Below are 16801 nucleotides of genomic sequence, written 5' to 3' on the forward strand. Positions count from 1 at the left end.
GTAATACTATCTTTAACAGACTGATAACATATGAAGGCTCTGAAGAGGTTAAATAATGCAAAAAGTCAAAATAAAACCTCAACATTGCCACAAAATTCAAGTATAAAACTTAACATTCAAAGGCAAATACAGGTTCCATTACAATAAACAATCCTGAGTTACTGAATGAAAACGTCCTGATAGCATGGCGGCTAGCTGATTACTGCTAGTTCTGATTGGCTGTTTCTGACTGAGCGGAGTAATTATACAGAGCAGGAAGGAGATCGATTATTCTTTTAGAGATTATCTGTCTCATGTTAGGACAGCGAAAGTTTTAATAAGTATGTAAAATTTATTTTTTTTAAGTTAGATGCTGCAGCTTTAAACAGAGGTTCGGTGTGAGAGTCGCTGCCAGGTGGAGCAGAAGCGGCGCTTCGTCTGTGAAATATTCCTACTTGTAGCACGTAGCAGCGGTTCAACAGCGAGAGCAGAACCAGCGTCTTACACCGCAGCTCGAAGACTTAAATAATTTTGCGAGTTATTTGTTTAGCTTTCCGACAGTCATGATAAACTGGGTGAATGTTTGTAGCTGTGCGCTGCTTTACCTCCTATCTGATCGCTCCGTATGTCTTTTTTACTGCAGTGAGCCTCGATGTAGCCAAACTCCGTTAAGTATGGCATGGTTTTGATGCCAGATTAGATTTGTCGTGTTGATGCATTTTGACCTGCTTCACCCCATATGCTTCAATTTTCCGCCACAACACGCAAACTTCCCAATTCACTCAAGCGTTATAGTTCAACATTGCTTAGGATTTGTTGCTGCGCGTTTGCGCAGTGTGAAGGAAAGAGGAGACCAGCTGCACAGGCAGCTGAGATGCAGGTGATCGGTTTGTGTGATCGGCAACAAGGGATCACCGATCATACACTTTTTCACGGAAATCGGCCGATTATGATCGGTGGCCGATCGATCGGCACACCTCTAGTTTTTACCATTTAATCTCAAGCAGGAAAGTATGTGCAGAAAGTGTATCATACCCATTTTTATAGATTCTCCAATAAACGTAAAAAAAAAAAAACATACTTTCAATTTATTTCATGCTGAAAAATGAGAAAATTATGAAATCAGCTGAATAAGGTTTTGTCTGGCCTTCAGCCTTACAGAAAGCAGATGATTCTTTTTCAGAGAACTGTTCCTGGAACTGGCGGATACGTTAAGCAAACGATAGATCTATGATTTTAAATGTCAGACAGCTTTCCCTCTCGGTTTGGTTTTAGTCACAGGTACATTAAAAAACACAAACACTGTGGCTGATCCCACTGACTCTCCCTTTTTGTGAAGACTCCAGCATGAGTCACTTCACTATAATCAATACATCTCTGTGTGGGGGACATTAGCTGTTTGCTCAAGTGATCATTTTACATAAACTAGGTGACTCATTTTCCAGTGAACTCACCTGGTCCTTGGCCAACATTTTCAGTAACCCTGTAAAAATGTCCAAGTAAAGTTACTCGTGCAAAACGTTTTGTGTTAAACTTTCTGTTCTGCTTCGCATCTAGCTCAGGAAAAAAAAAGCCTCGTTAAATCTCCCTGGTGGAGTCACTCGGGATGTTTTAATGAGAAGGATATGTTCGATGTTCCTCCGCAGGTTCTCGTTGAGCTTGGCCTCCAGCTCGGCCAGCTCCTCCTCGGCCTTCCTCATGTCCTTCTGCAGCTCCAGGCGAGACTTCCTGGTGTCATAGTAACCTCCCGTCAGCGCTCCTCTGTGGCTCACCTGGTCTCCTATTTTAAAAAACACGACAGGCTAAGCATAAAGCGTGGCTCGCACAATTTTAAGCTTTCAGCATTATGAGTCTTCGCAGCAAAGGTTGGCCTACCCTCTAGAGTTATACAGTCCATGGTGAAGGCTCGGGCCAGTTGGGTGGAAACCTCCATGCTGCGACAAATCAGCGTCTTCCCAAACACGTGCTTAAAGGCCTTGTCAAAGTTTGGACTGTAGCGCAGCTTGCTGATCATAGGGATGGCGTCCTGAAGACGGAGCAGTAGGAACATGAACATAAAGAGACTCATATTATGAACAAAAATGTAGGAGTACAGAGTAAAAATAAAGGCTTGCCGAAGCTTTAGCAGAAACTGCGTTAAAGCTGGAATATGTAACTTTCTTTTGTAACATTCTTTTTTTTTAAACTGTCACTACTTCCTGTCGGTATGAGACAATCAGTGGAAAAAGTAAAAATGAAGCTTTTCTGCTTTCTCCCTGTGGTCTTAGTGCCATCTGCAGAAATACACCGCTCAGTCAGAAACCACCAATCAGAGCCAGGAGGGTGTTGTCAATCATGCACGTGTACACGCTGCTCTTACACTCCTGCTTGCTCTATGCTAAGCTACAGAGAGTTTCCAGCAATTTAGCCTTCCGAGAGTGCTCAAGCTAGTTAGCATAGCCACTAACAACAGCAGTTTTCCTGTAACGATAAGTTGATTCTCACCCATTAGCACATTGAGCAGCATGTACACAAGGATGACTGACAGCACTAAGCTCTTCGAAGATTTTGTAGCGCTGTGAGATTTTTTTTTTTGTCTGATTATTCATGTCACACCATCTTGTCGCACTTCTACTGAATATGTAATAAAAAAATAAAAACAAAAATAAACATTCTTGTAAAAGTTAAGATACTGCAACTTTAACAGATGGAGATAAAGCAAGGCTCTTACATTGGTTTCTGGGTAGGCGGTGTCTCTGACGTCCAGCTTGCTGAGTGGAAGGAACGTTACTTCTCCGGGTAAGTTCATTTTGTTAAACTCCATGAGGATTTTTGTGCTCACTTCATCCGTTTCCACAATGTGGTAAAACAGTCTGGAAGATACAAGTTGATTGTTTTACTAAAACGCCTGACTAAATTATATCTGTCAATAAAAAAAAGATCAAATACATAAAAGAAGCCATTTCAAAATGATCAAAAAAGAGTCAGATGACACTTCTTGTTCTAATGGTTATGACAATATGTTGGAAACAGAGGAATGCATATTTATTTGAGTGTATACTTTATTTAACGTTTCAAAACATTCCCTACCGTTTACAAAATTAGTAAAAAGATTAGAAATGCGACAGAACATGCCACATTTCTGAAAAATGTAATAGTTCTATGTAGTCATCAATGTTTCTTTCACTGAATGAAGAAGGCTGCACTTCTACAACACGTCAGCTGTTTATAAGGGTTTAGCTTCGTCGCACTGAGTGTAAACTGGGAGTATATTGGGAAACACGCCAGAAAACACAAACTCTGCTTCAGTATTCCATTTTCTGTTGATTTTATTGATGTTATGTTTACTAGTTAAAGGTAATTTTCACATTAACCAGCTTGTTAACACCCCTACTCGTTAACGCTATGACGAGTCCTTTAGATCAAAGGTACTCAAAGTGAGGCCCCTTTGCTCAATTTAAAAATAGATTAGATAAATTAGAACAAAACTACAACTTTTTAATTAAAATCTATTTACAAAAATACTCGATGAAACACAAAGGGATCATCTTTTCCCAGCTTTCTGGTGTCTTCCTATTATTATAGCAACTAGAACCACGTCTACTCATTGACTCCACACTTGGAGCATTAACAAAAGTTAATACGCCAAAAGTTGTTTCAAATGAAAACTGACCTACATGAGAAATTACAAAATATCTTTAAATTTTCTTAAAGTCAAGCCCAAAATAATGAGCAAACTGATCACCTTTCAATTAACAAGGACAGTGTGCAAAAACCATTTGAATTGTTGAATCCACGAACCTGTTCCCACACACACACAAAAAAAGTATCTGATTACTTTATTTCTTTGATTAAAATAGTTTGTGCTTAATTTACTATTGAGTAGATTTTTTTTTTAAATGAATTAACTTTTGGTTATTTTAGTCTTTAAAAATTATATTATTTAACCCAGGAGAACTATTGAGCTGATTTTTGGCCCACGTGACAAAAAGTTTCCAAACCCTTGCTTAAGATGAATATGTAAGGATTTCAGGCTGGGCATTAAGAGAGAAGAAAAAAAAGCATTTCTCACCGTGTCCCTGCTGTCACTTCCACACAGGTGTAAAAAGCTGGCTCGCACTCAAAATTATTCATGACAATGCCATGGTAACCATTGATGACATGCTGGTTAATCCCCTTCCTCCTAAAATGCTCCAAAACTTTGTTTATGCTGTCGATACCATTCAGAATGGCCTGCGGGAGGAAGAGGAGCAAAGATTAAAGATGTACGAAAGGTTTCAAAACAAAAAAAAGTTGACGCAGCAAATAAATTCAACGTCGATAAACACCAAATGTACTTCGCAGTAATTGTTTTCGTGCATCTGGCACCAGAAACATCTGCAACGTGGAGTGAGGCCGTGACGAAAACAGATAAAGAAAATGTCAATTTCAATATAGAGGGAAACAAAAACCGCTAATCTAAACCACTAGAGAGAAGGGGGGCAGATAAGGGCGAGTCCATCAAACGCAGGAAACAGACTGAATCAGCTGGGACAAAAACGAGAAAATAAATAAATGTATGACATTTGTCCGTGAAGCTGCAAGCGGCCTCCTTTCATCTCGGCTGATATTATTCAGAGGTGATATTTGATTGATGCGTGTGCCCAGAAGGAGCGGCTGGATGAGGCAGAGACGAGTGAGTCACATGTAAATTTAGCGAGCCGTCATAAGGTGCAAGCGTTGAGGCAGATGAATGATTTCGCCTGACATACCTATCCTGACAAGCGGGCTGAGTCACAAAGTGAATTCTTGGCGGCGTTCAGTTGGGCTCGCTGAAGCACTTTACTTGCCAATTTCTTACTCTTCTCGAGTAAGTGGATATGTGGACAGATTACTCGAATAGATTTGCAGCGTGACAATGGCTAAACGTGCGAATGCATGTGGCCTGGTAGAAAACGAGTCTCTCTCCTCCTCGTCTGCAGGCTGTGTTGGTCGTCCTGGTTTTCTGTTACGCAAGTCAGCGATTGCAAAGTCCCGCAGAGAGACACAGACCTTGCCTGTAGCCGCTCGGAGGAGCTGCTGTTTCTTCTCCAGGTCCTCTCGCTTGGCTGCCAGGGCCTGTTGCTCTGCGTTCTCCTCCCGCCACAGGTAGCTGGATGGACACACACAGTCGCACACTGTTACACTTATGTCGCTAGAGATCCGAGCCCGGCTACGGCAGCAAGGCTCGAGAGGCAAGGCGCTCGGCGAGAATTGAGAAGAAAAAAAAAAAAGACATGATGAACGCGTGTTCACTGTGGCAGGTCTGCACTGAGAAAAGTGTTGGAATCCTACAGTTTATTTCTCTAGATATATGAAACTAGAGCTGCAACCTGAGACATTATTTTACTGATCAGTTATTCAGATGATTGATCAGATGAAAAAAATGTACATGTGTGTGTGTGCGTGCGTTTATAATATTAAAAGGTGAAAATAAAAAACTTTATATAAAAAAAATTATAATTTTCCCTAAAATGAAATAACACAACATTATTTAGTGAACGTCATAGGATGCATCTGCAACAAAATATGAAAATTCAGCTCTTTCTGCTTGACTAATCAGTACAGTGTGTGACTGATTTGGTGATTAATTTTGGGTTTACTGATTAATAATTGGGCAACCAAAGGTGCTTATAAGGACACCTTTTATTTATTTTTTACAAAATTTGAACTGGGTGAAACTAAAATGCCACTTGAGAAATTCAAGGTGGAAAATAGTTCAAGTAAAAATGTATTTTATCATCTTAAATGCAGAATGCATGCATCTTCTGTACAATTTTGGCTTAATTACTGCTCTAAAAATGTTTTTCTTTCAGCAAATTGCCTTTTTTGTAGTCTGTAAGCTCTAGTTAACGATTAATTGATTACTAAATTATTTGACATTATTTCAGCAATCGATTAATTGTTATTAATCGTTTCAGCCCTATATGAAACAAAATGATGTTTCAAACCTAGTTTACTATAAAATTAAAAATCTTCCATTCAGCATGTCACATTTCTTTATCTATTTTTGATAACTCAAAGTGGAGGTTGTGGGAATGAGAAAAATTAGCAAAAATATTTAGCATAGTTGAGATTTTTTTAATTGATTTAATATCTTAATTGAAATATTGCTGGATATGGGTTAAACATCAGGGATGTTATGTTACTTCTCTAAGAAGAAGGGCTTATCAAGCTGTTTGCATTGCAGATATACAACAATATTCGATCTATGGCTTCAACCTCTGCAGAACAATTACATTTGCAGAGAAGAAACATGTCAACATTAGCGTAGCACTACAACGAACTGCTCCATAAGAAGAATAAAAAACATCATCCGAAAAGCAAGACGTGAGTTTAGGGAAGACTGCTGCTGAATGTGTCCAGACAGAAGCAAATAATCGACATTATTGACTTTTTATTTTTAAAACCAAACCAACTTCATGTTGATTCGTCGATTCATACAGAGGCGGATGTGAAAAAAGGTTCAGATTCAATTTCAGAAAACTATCACACCAAGACAAAAATTTGTCTTGGTGTCAAACAATTCTTACTTTCTTTCACTTTGGAGTTCATCTTTCTTGTTCTTCACTTCATAATACTTTTTGTCCAGCTCTTCAACGCGGGTCTTCACCTCATTTAAATCTTGATCAAGTTTCTAGGAGACACAAAATGAACAATGCTCACACCAACTCTCTTGTTAGGAGCTCAGACGAAAGAAATATAATTTATGCTCAATCTGATCCAAGGTACATATAGAGATGTGAAATGATTGAGACACCACAGAAATAAGCAACTTCAGTGTTCAGTTTTGAGGTCTTACGTTGTACTGCTCCAGGTTCTTCTCCTTGTTCATCTCCGTGTCCTCCAGGTCTTTGTGGATGGCTGCAATCTGCCTCTTCTTGTCATTTATGGCCTGGTCCAGCGACTTCAACTCTTTCTTGATCCACTTGTCCCTCTCCTCCTTGGAGGTGAACTGACTGCCGCGGCCCTGCTTGGCATACAGGTCAGTCCTCTCCTGGGTAGCTTGAGCCAGTCTGGAGTGGGGGAAAAAAAAAGCTTTAGTAGTCGGCTTAAACAACAAAGACAATATCGGTCACATTAAATATTATCAAACCTCAAAAGGTGTTGGTTTGGCTTAATGTTAACAGTTTTATTTCACGTGAAACCTGCTTTCCAAAGTTTCTTGAACTTAAAAACATTCCAGCTAGTGTAAGCCGTGCTTTCACCGAGTGCTGACTGACTCATGGCGTTCTGCTTGGTCGTCAGCTGCGTAACGATGAGTCATCCCTACCTAGAGATGCCCCGCTCCTCCTTTTCCTTCACCATGTTGAATTTGGGTTCGGTCTCCTGGAGCTCCTTCTGCTTTTCCTCGATCTTCTCCAGCAGCTTCTGACGCTCCTTCAGCAGCCGTTTCTGCCAGAACAAACCGTTTACAGCAAGTCAAACTTCCCTCCGTCAGTAAAGCGCTTTTGCATAGATCGCTGATTATTCTTGTACCTGGTCAAAATGGGTAAAAAAAAAAATCACCCCAGTTTTCCATTCATTTTGTCAATATTTTAAGAGAATAATCAAAAGCTGGTGACGCCTTTTATTTTGCTCCAGATTGGATCAACGCGTGTTCAGTGGTGGAGCCAGAGGGGGGGCCAGTCCCCCCCTGTCATCTGATTGGCCCCCTCAGTCGCCCCCCTGATGATTGACATGTAACAGCACCAGGTTATTCCTGTACATATTTGGAATCATTCTAAGTCAACCTAATATCTAAAGAAGAAAAACAATAATAAATATATGAAAAGAAAATGTATAAAACTTTATATAAGTCCATGTGATGACATAAATAAATAGATTTATATCAGGCGCAATACCAGCCTCCTTTATACTTGTACTCATAAAAACTCTTGGATGTTTCAGTTATGCAGCGCTGTGGTGCAACTCAAAGGCTAAAGCACTTCATACCTGGTGGTTCTTAAAACACCAATAAGTTATTTATTGATCCTCCGCAAAAAAGAGAAAAAACCAAAGAGGGGCCGACAATGTTCGTAGTTTAGAGCAGAGGTTGCTAGAGATTTTTCGTTGTGCATCAAAGAAAAAAAATAATTTTATTTCCAATTTGTAGTCATCAAACGAAACATTTAGTATTTCTTTGCGAGAACGTTTTTGAAATCAGGTAACATAATGACATGATTAGGAGACGGCAGAACTCTGATCGTTTCCTGATCCCACATCACTTCCCTCAGCGGGAGAAAAACCCAGCAGAAGCGGATCAGCTGCGCTAGGCGCTCCAAAGCTTCTGGTCCGTTAAAGCGTCCAGATCAGAGATGACAGATATTGTTCTTAGTATGATTAATAATGAGCTCCACAATGTTCTCTGTGCGTAAAGTTGAAACTGTCTGCGCACCAAGTGGTCAGCTGCGCTTGATCACATTCTGGACAGAAACAGCGAACTGCTCTCTGTTCTTATCAAGATGAGGGTGAGGAGGGAATCTGACATATTAACTCAGTTAAGTTTTTACTGGTTTTGTTTTTAAAACACCATTAACTAAGCAGTGTAACTATATATTGTATATTTGGCGTTTGTCATCTCATGTGTGATTAGTTGGAGTTTAACGGTGGAGCATTTAAGCGCATTTATTGCCCAGCGCTCTGCGCTTGTTTCTGCCTAACGGATCTGCACTTTAATTTCTTTCCTCTCTCAACAGTCGGCTGTTATTCCTCTTAAACTAAAATAAGTAGATCACATTCTCTTTAGGTTTTCTCTGTGTGCTCCAAACTCATTAAATGTAAACTCATTAGAAGCCTGAGAACCATCAGGCAAATAATTCTGGTCCGACCCGAACTATTTTTACCTGTCAAATTACCTGTCCAAACAGAGCTTCCTAACCAAGGTGTAACTCATCAACACGCTGTCAGCAAGAAAGACGCAGTCAGAAAGACGCATTTAGTTCAGTGTCCATGAGATGATATTCAGAAAGGATCTTTTATTTGATTGATTTTAGTTTCCTCTGCGATGAACTCTTTGCGTAAAAGTCTATCATATCTCCATGTGCGCCAGTCAAAGGTGTTAATTATAACATGTCAAATGACAGAAGGGCTTAAAAATAACCAAATATTCAGTTTGGTTATTTTTTAAAATTATATATATATATATATATATATATATATATATATAGATGTGCACACACACATTTTAAATTTTGCCCCCCCAGAGGTAGTTCTGGACCCCCCAACTTTAAAAGTCTAGCTCCGCCACTGCGCGTGTTCACTGTGGCAGGTCTGCACTGAGAAAAGTGTTGGAATCCTACAGTTTATTTCTCTAGATATATGAAACTAGAGCTGCAACCGGCAGCCAGGATGAAGCTCCAAACCAAAAAAAAAATGTAAAAAATAACATTTTCTTCTATGCCTGTCAGCCACTTTACACAAGACCATATGGAGACCGATCCGTGCCAATTGTGCAGGCAAAAAAATAAAAAAAAAATCATGCCAAAAGGAATGTATAGTGGGCCTGAAGGTGATTCTGCTGATTACTCGTTTCGCTTCAGCAATGCTCACATTCGGTTTTTTCCGTATGAAGTTTGAAAAACAGACTTGGACTGAAATGATTAATCGGCTTAATAGTGACCAATCGATCACTGAAATAACCAACAAATTTAGTAATTGATTAATCATTAACTGGAGTATTCAAACTATAAAAAAAGGTAATTTACTAAAATAAATGCATATTCAGAGCAGTAATAAAGCCAAAACTGTACTGTCCTGTACTGTATCAAAGCACCTATGTCTGTTGATGCGATTCACTCAAACTCCTCAACTGGCATTTTAATTTGTAGTCAACTGGTTCAAATTCACTAAAGGAATTTTTCAGCACATAGAAAATAGGAGAGTAAAAAGAAAGATTGGGTGAAACATGGATGGATGAACAGAAAAACAGAACAGGTTTGGACGGATAATAGTCAAACAAAACGAATTGACAAATTATGTATGAAAAACAAAATGATGGACTGAAAAACATACAGAATGGGATAGAAAATTAAGTTTAGAAATGTAAATATTTTCCACTTCATTCAGACCTGGAAAACACTTGAAACAAATTCCACACTTTTCCAGAGTTTTCCAGGCTGCATAGGAACCCCGTTTCAACTATTCAGTTTGCTCTTTTCTTAACATTTCAGCAGCTCGATACAACCGGTTGAACAGAAATTCACAAGCAAGAAGCTGCCTTTCCAGTTAAGAACCAGCTCAAGCAAAGCGAGTGAAGACGGCCCTCCCTGCTTTCCCACAGTGGTGCGGATGAACACGAGGGGTGCTGGTGCACCGTCACGTGTTTTCTGTGACGCAGATCGGAGGCTTCCGTACCCTCTGTTCGCTGTTGCCTGCCAACTCATCCTGCAGGTCCTTGGCCTTCAGCTCCAGCTTGGTCCTCTGCTTGATCTGCTCCTGGCGCTCCGCCGACAGTTGCTCTCTCTCCTCCTTCATGGCAGAGACCTTGGACTTGAGCTCGCGCACAACGCGCTCCGTCTCCTGCAAAAGAAAAAGAAAGAAATGAGTGCGAGATTCATTTTAGAGGAATTTTCACTTGTTGACTCACTAGCAATTCAGCAACAGAAGACATCATTACTGCAGACAGAATATTATTTATTTATCTAAAAATAAACTGGTTATTTATCTCTGTGCACCAAAACTAAGACCAACTCAAAATGAGATATGATGTGGAATAAATACCCAAGCATATGTATTTTTATATTGCCCCCCCAAAAAAAAATTTTCCCACACAATGAAAAGAAAAAGAAGTACTTGTTTATGATCAATTTTATTCTAACAATAAAAAATGTTTGTCAAAATTGTCATGCAATTAATTCATCGATTTATTGTTTCAACTAAACAAAATTTATGTTGTTAAGAATATTTTTAACAAATGTCTTTCAAAATTTGAACACCTTCAAAATATGGAGGTCTAATCCTGACAAAAATAAATGAGAAAAAACCCCACTAAAAACAGGACATTAGAAAAAGAGAAAACAATAAATAATAAAACTGAAAAGTAAACTACTTAATAAAACGGAAAATAAAATTAGTATTTTACAGAAGAAGCACAAATGCCACATCCCGGTTTCATTTCGGGATATTTGCTCGTCTTTTAGTCCCCGATGTATTATTCAAAATATAAATGAAATTATGTTGAAAATGCTAAAACAAATATTCATGGCAAATATCATAATCAAATAAGTTGGTAAAGATTTTATTTTTTGAAAGCAATATTGCAGCATTAATTACTTTATCAAGTCATTTATTTATTTCTACATTTATTGCCAATTTTGACAGGATCAGTCCTCCGTGTGGATAAGAACACACAATATATTTATATATATATATTTTTTATACACATATCAGTTTATTTTTTAGCTTTACCTCTACTTTGTCCCGGGCGTCTTGCTGAGCGTCACGCAGCTGTCTGGATTTGTCTCCACAGGTTTCTCTCTTGGAGGACAACTAAAAACGGCCAAGAAATAAAAATAAAAACCACAGAATTCAAGAAACAAACAACAAAAACAAGAGGTTTCCTGCTGTACATAGTGACATTTTTCACTATTCAATGTACTCATTTGGTCCTCTGCCTTTCCAGTTAAGAGCCAGCTCAAGCAAGACACTTGTGTAAATTGATCACCTCATCTAGTTTGGCACGAGTTTCGTTCAGCTCCTGGTTGTAAATGGTGTACTCCAGAGCTCTCCTCATCTTGTCCCACTTCTGGTACTGAGCCAGCTCCTCCTTCTCGTCCTCCAGGGTATGCAGACGCTCCTCGATGTACTTCAGCAGCTCATTGATCTTCTCTCGCTTTCCCTCTGGAGAGAAAAAAAAACACACGAGCCGGGTTGTTGTGCAGAAATGTCAACTAAAGTTTAGTTTAACAGTACATGATGTTCACTGATAATCGCTGCTGTTGCAACTGCAGTAAAAAAACATCTGAGAAATCAAACCAGCTGTAATAGAACGTTGTGTTCAGTTATTATCCAGATGAAAAGCTGCAAAATACCAGCAACCCTCTCTCAAGAAGTTGCAGGTTTATTATCGCCTTACGCTTCAGGGTCATAACTCGACATGATCCATGCCTTCTTCTTTTCAAGTTTACTAAAACCACGTATGTTTTATAGCTTAAATTCAAAACTTTTACCCGTTTCCTTCATGAGAGAAATACTCTCCTCCTTCCGTTCGTCGTACACTCGCGTTCCTGCCACTTCTCTCAGAAGCTTCAGTCGCTGAGAATCGGGCGCTGTGGCCATTTGGTTGATCTGCAAGAAGAATTTAAAAATCAATCAAGTCAGTCAAATTTATTTGTACAGCACATTTCAACAACAAGGCAGTTCAAAGTGATTTACATAATGAAAGTCATAGAAGACACAGTCAACACCTGAAACATTACTGTCAAGCCGTCATTACGCATCAAATTGTTGGTCAGTGTTTCATTTATTATGGTACAAAAAGCAAATCTAGACAAGTGGGCTTTTAGTCTAGATTGAGAGGAAGTCAGTGTTTCAGCTGTTCTACAGTTTTCCGGAAGTTTGCTCCAGATTTGTGGTGCACAGAAGCTGAATGCTGCTTCTCCATGTTTGGTTCTGGTTATGCTAAGCTAAGCTTCTAGGGATTTATAAACTAACTAAAAGATGCAATGAAGATGGAAATACCTAAAGTTAGTTTATGTCATCAAATCTTTATTCTGAGAAATGACAAAGATTACAAATCAACATTGGTTTAAGGAGGCGAAGAAAATTCTGTTGGAGCCTCCTGCTCATCTCCCATCACAGCAGCATAATTTCACATCACACTGATGAATTTAGAAGAAAAAGAAAAAAAAATCATAGTTTTCTCACCTTTCCCTGCTTGACAATGTAGTACGGGTTACTGCGCGAGAAGCCGGCGCTCTCCAGAAGGTTCATGACGTCATTCTTACTGCAACAAGAAACGGGCACGAAACTTAGGAAGGACGCAGAGTTGGACGGTTTTCTGTGGGACTTTTTACAAGTACATGGACGGTCGAGCCGCAACAATACGCACGTCACCATCTTCTTGTCCAAGAAGTACTGGTCCTTCTTCGCGCCGATGACACGGCGAAGGGAGACCTCCTCTTTGTCAATCTGGAGGGAGAGAAATTTCTCACTAGTGATGCAGACGGTCCCACATAACGGCTGATTTGTGCAGCTTATACAACAGCATTATGCAACTAGGCTTGAATGCAGTTTCTAACTCAGTTCAACAAACTTTAGATTTCTACTTAACGCCGTCGCAATAAGCAATAAATGAATTAATCGCAATTAGCGCGATCATTTTATGGACAATAGTCGTTAAAGAGATGAGAAACGCTGCAAGCATTTGACACCCTGTTGCCAAGTAATAAGTTTGAAGTTCCTGTCACTTCTGCCTGTTTTCCCTGTATAAACTGAATAATTGAAGGATATGCAATTTTGGTTAGTGAAACTTCATTAACCATTTAAATGATTATTGTTTCGTTTTATTTTGGATATTTAAAATGTTTTAAAGTTCCAGTGTTAAAATTTTCTTTAGAACCTAAAGTTGTTTTTTTTAAATATGTGAGTGGGTATACAATAAGCCATTATTATTATTATTATTATTATTGTATTAGTTGAAAATGGTTGCAAATTGACATAATCATAGTTTATCGTAATAATTTTTGGGACAATTTATCTCCCAGGCCTATTTCTACTACACTTAAAGAAGCAACTAGCATCATTATCAGTAGTGTGTGTAGCTGAAGCAGAAATGTGTAATTACACACCTATAGAAATTTGTTACATATTTGCCCTGAGCACAATTTGTTATCTTGTTAACCTGATACGTACAGAAGACAAATACTCCAAACAATATTAAAAATAATATTAGTTTCGTCAAAAAACTAATATTAGTTTAAATATGTCTTCAGACATATTTATGAGCACTATGATCATTATCCAAATGACTTAAAACCTTCAAGACTTTCAGCAAAACACTGTTGAAGCCCAAATTCCCAAGCATCTTACAAAGATTAGAAATGTCACTTAGCATTATTTGTTATGCATTATCTCTGTAGTTCCAAAACTAGAAATGGCAGTGACATTTTGAGGCTCAAAAAGCAATGGTTGAGAGAAAGATGACAGAGAAAATGTTAATTCATACCGGCAGCCGGTTGTCGGAGTTATCGAATATAATCTCCACAAAAGCTGAAATGACACGTGGACCAGTTCCTTCCTGCAGTAACACAAGTAGAAAAACATAAATAATTTTAAAAACCTAACTTTCACAATGATAATCCTGTCATTAAGGTTAAAATACTTCCTTGTTTGTTTCAAGGTTGTAAAAGTTTTTTCCACCCCCAATAGAGCAATTCAAGCTACATTTAGGAGACTGAACTCACATGAAGCAGGGCCAGGCGCTGTTCAGGTCGCAGATGGCTGAATTCATCGCTGAGCACAAACTGGATGGCTGCAAAAGACAATTGAACATTGTGGTGACTTTGTTATTGTTTTACACATGTTGGAGAAGTCCAGCTGAATAAGTAAAGGCGCACATACCATAGAAAAAGTTACTTTTTCCAGATCCATTTCTGCCGACTGAAACAAAACAAAGTTGGTGAAGTGGAGATATGGAAACACTCACACAGCTCAGCATTACCAAAACATATTGTGATGATAGTACTGATTATTAACCTATATGTTTCAAATAAATTATTGGCAGACAGAAATTTCCTACTCATAACAAAAAAGACACGTTTCCAAAACATGTTTCCGTTTCTATGACAGATGGCTGTTTGTTCACTACAGTGTTTCAATGACCGGATGTCTAATAAAGAAAACATAAGAAATCAACCAAATCATTATAGTTAATGAAGGTTTTCAAATACCAGTGTGGCAAAAACTACAGTTGTAATGAATGTTTCATGGAAAATATCAAAACTTTTGAGACCAAGTGATTTTATGTCTTATTTGAACCTACATTCAAAGCCTATCATTTTAAGTTCTCTTAATGCTCATTTGGATGAAATCATTTGTTCTGATGTACATCTCTTTTGAAATTGTTAAACCTATTTGAGTTGTTTATATAAAAGCTTAGTTAACATTGCACGCAGCAGCAGCTAGCATACAAAAATATACCAGTGGAAATTATGGTATATGGTAATTATGGTACTTCTATGCAGGATAAAAACACAATTTGAAATTTAAAAAAAAAAGCACAAACTCACCGATCACATTGTGCTTGGGACTAAAGGGGTCCACAACAGTTTGATCCCTATAACTTCTGAACCCCTGGATAATGACCTGCAGATAAACCACCACAAACAGCATCTCCTTTAGCATAACAGTAACAATGTGCAATTAGTATGCAAGTGTCGGAAAAGGCATATTTAGGAAAGTTTCTTGCAGAATTGTCTCAGTATGTGAACTTTGTATGTGGGGATTTTTGCACCAAATACAGATCCTAAAAGCGGGACTGGGCCATTTGACCCAAGCGCTGGCGCTAGCTTTCATTCAGAGCGTTACTAGCCTTATAACAACATAATGTGATGATTATAATAGGCAAAAGTACTATCGATGGCTCATTTGCATTGCAGAGTTACGTGCAATATAATGCTGGTAACCACTGGCATTAAAAACCATAGCACTAAAGGTATAAAAATCCACACCAACTACTAGATTAATGGCGTTAGCTTAGCTTCTTAACATGGAGACGTGCAGCGGCTAAAGATAAAAACAGGCCACACCGACACCTAACTTTACAGGAAAAAAAACTTGACTTTAACTGCATTTTCAGAATCTTTATATGGTTTTATAAAACAATTAGCATATTACGGGTGAAATCTTCACAGCGTTTACTTTAGCTTTAGCATACCGTTAAGCTAGCATGGTTATAGATTAGTTAGGCTCTACCATGCAGAAGCCCGGAGGATAGCTTACTTGTTTAATATACATGGCTGCCTAAACAAGACGTCCCCTGGATCACACCTGGAGAATAATATCCTCCACACACTAAATAAAACAGCCCGAGAAATTAGGAACAATAGAACAACTGCTGCATATAAAAAAAAAATCATGGAGTGTATGCTAACAGAGAATAACATGGAAAATGGCGGCGGGGGCGGGATAGAGCGGCTCGTACCATTAAGTGAAAACGGGGTCTGCGTAGCTAAAAAAAAACACGGATAAATTGTGTGTGTTTTGAATAATCTTACTCTTAAAGTCTATTATCTTCTATTGAAGTATTAACATTTTAACTATGGCACAGTCGTGTCCAATTTGGCTCCAAAATGCTTTATTGGTATTCACATTTCCTTTCTTAAACAGTTGGTACAATCCGACTCTTCTCCTCTGGGCGCCAAACAAAATTATTACAGTTCTTCCTTTCTCTGCTGTTTCATCTGAACCAGCTGCCTAGAGCAATGTGTACTTAGGAGTTTTATCAATAGGTTATCTAAATTAATAAAGAAAGGTGTTTTTTTTCTAGCGCCATTTAAAAATAAAACATCGAAGCCTATGGGACCATTCGTTCACGGATAATTCATGATTTCAGAACTTGAATTATGAGATTTGTCACAAGAAAGATTATGTACCACAGTTCAGAGAAGATGTCTGAAAACATTTATTGCAACCAGACTTTGACTTTGTCTACTTATTTGGTCATTTAAAGAAGGTTTGGTCGGCACGCTTCATATTTTATATATGCATTTAGTGTTTTGGTTTTTTTAAAGCTGAAATTTCCGAAATTCAAGCCAGAAATAACAAAAAGATGTCCCATAAATCAAAACGTTAATGACAGAGGTTTCTCAGCAGCCCCAACCTCAAAATCCAAAATGGCTGCCTT

At 38.5% G+C, this 16801-nt stretch overlaps 1 protein-coding gene across 1 annotated transcript in view; it reads right to left on the bottom strand.

Moving 5' to 3' along the window:
• Positions 1 to 16085, bottom strand: part of smc3 (structural maintenance of chromosomes 3) — a 31624-nt gene extending 15539 nt beyond the window's left edge. Inside the window, exons 1-19 of the mRNA XM_008411006.3 lie at positions 15898 to 16085; positions 15186 to 15261; positions 14518 to 14556; positions 14361 to 14428; positions 14123 to 14194; positions 13007 to 13086; positions 12823 to 12901; positions 12126 to 12243; positions 11621 to 11796; positions 11365 to 11445; positions 10312 to 10476; positions 7250 to 7371; positions 6779 to 6992; positions 6510 to 6613; positions 4990 to 5089; positions 4031 to 4191; positions 2690 to 2831; positions 1855 to 2005; positions 1607 to 1759 (exon numbers count right to left, since the gene is read on the bottom strand). Coding sequence (XP_008409228.1) covers positions 1607 to 1759; positions 1855 to 2005; positions 2690 to 2831; positions 4031 to 4191; positions 4990 to 5089; positions 6510 to 6613; positions 6779 to 6992; positions 7250 to 7371; positions 10312 to 10476; positions 11365 to 11445; positions 11621 to 11796; positions 12126 to 12243; positions 12823 to 12901; positions 13007 to 13086; positions 14123 to 14194; positions 14361 to 14428; positions 14518 to 14556; positions 15186 to 15261; positions 15898 to 15912 — 2116 coding nt within the window. The 5' untranslated portion in view covers positions 15913 to 16085. The remainder of the gene's footprint in view (positions 1 to 1606; positions 1760 to 1854; positions 2006 to 2689; positions 2832 to 4030; positions 4192 to 4989; positions 5090 to 6509; positions 6614 to 6778; positions 6993 to 7249; positions 7372 to 10311; positions 10477 to 11364; positions 11446 to 11620; positions 11797 to 12125; positions 12244 to 12822; positions 12902 to 13006; positions 13087 to 14122; positions 14195 to 14360; positions 14429 to 14517; positions 14557 to 15185; positions 15262 to 15897) is intronic.
• Between the last annotated feature and the right edge of the window lie 716 nt (positions 16086 to 16801).

The sequence above is a fragment of the Poecilia reticulata genome, chromosome 1 (assembly GCF_904066995.2).
Source record: "Poecilia reticulata chromosome 1, P_reticulata-male-v2, whole genome shotgun sequence".
Classification (NCBI taxonomy): Eukaryota; Metazoa; Chordata; class Actinopteri; order Cyprinodontiformes; family Poeciliidae; genus Poecilia; species Poecilia reticulata.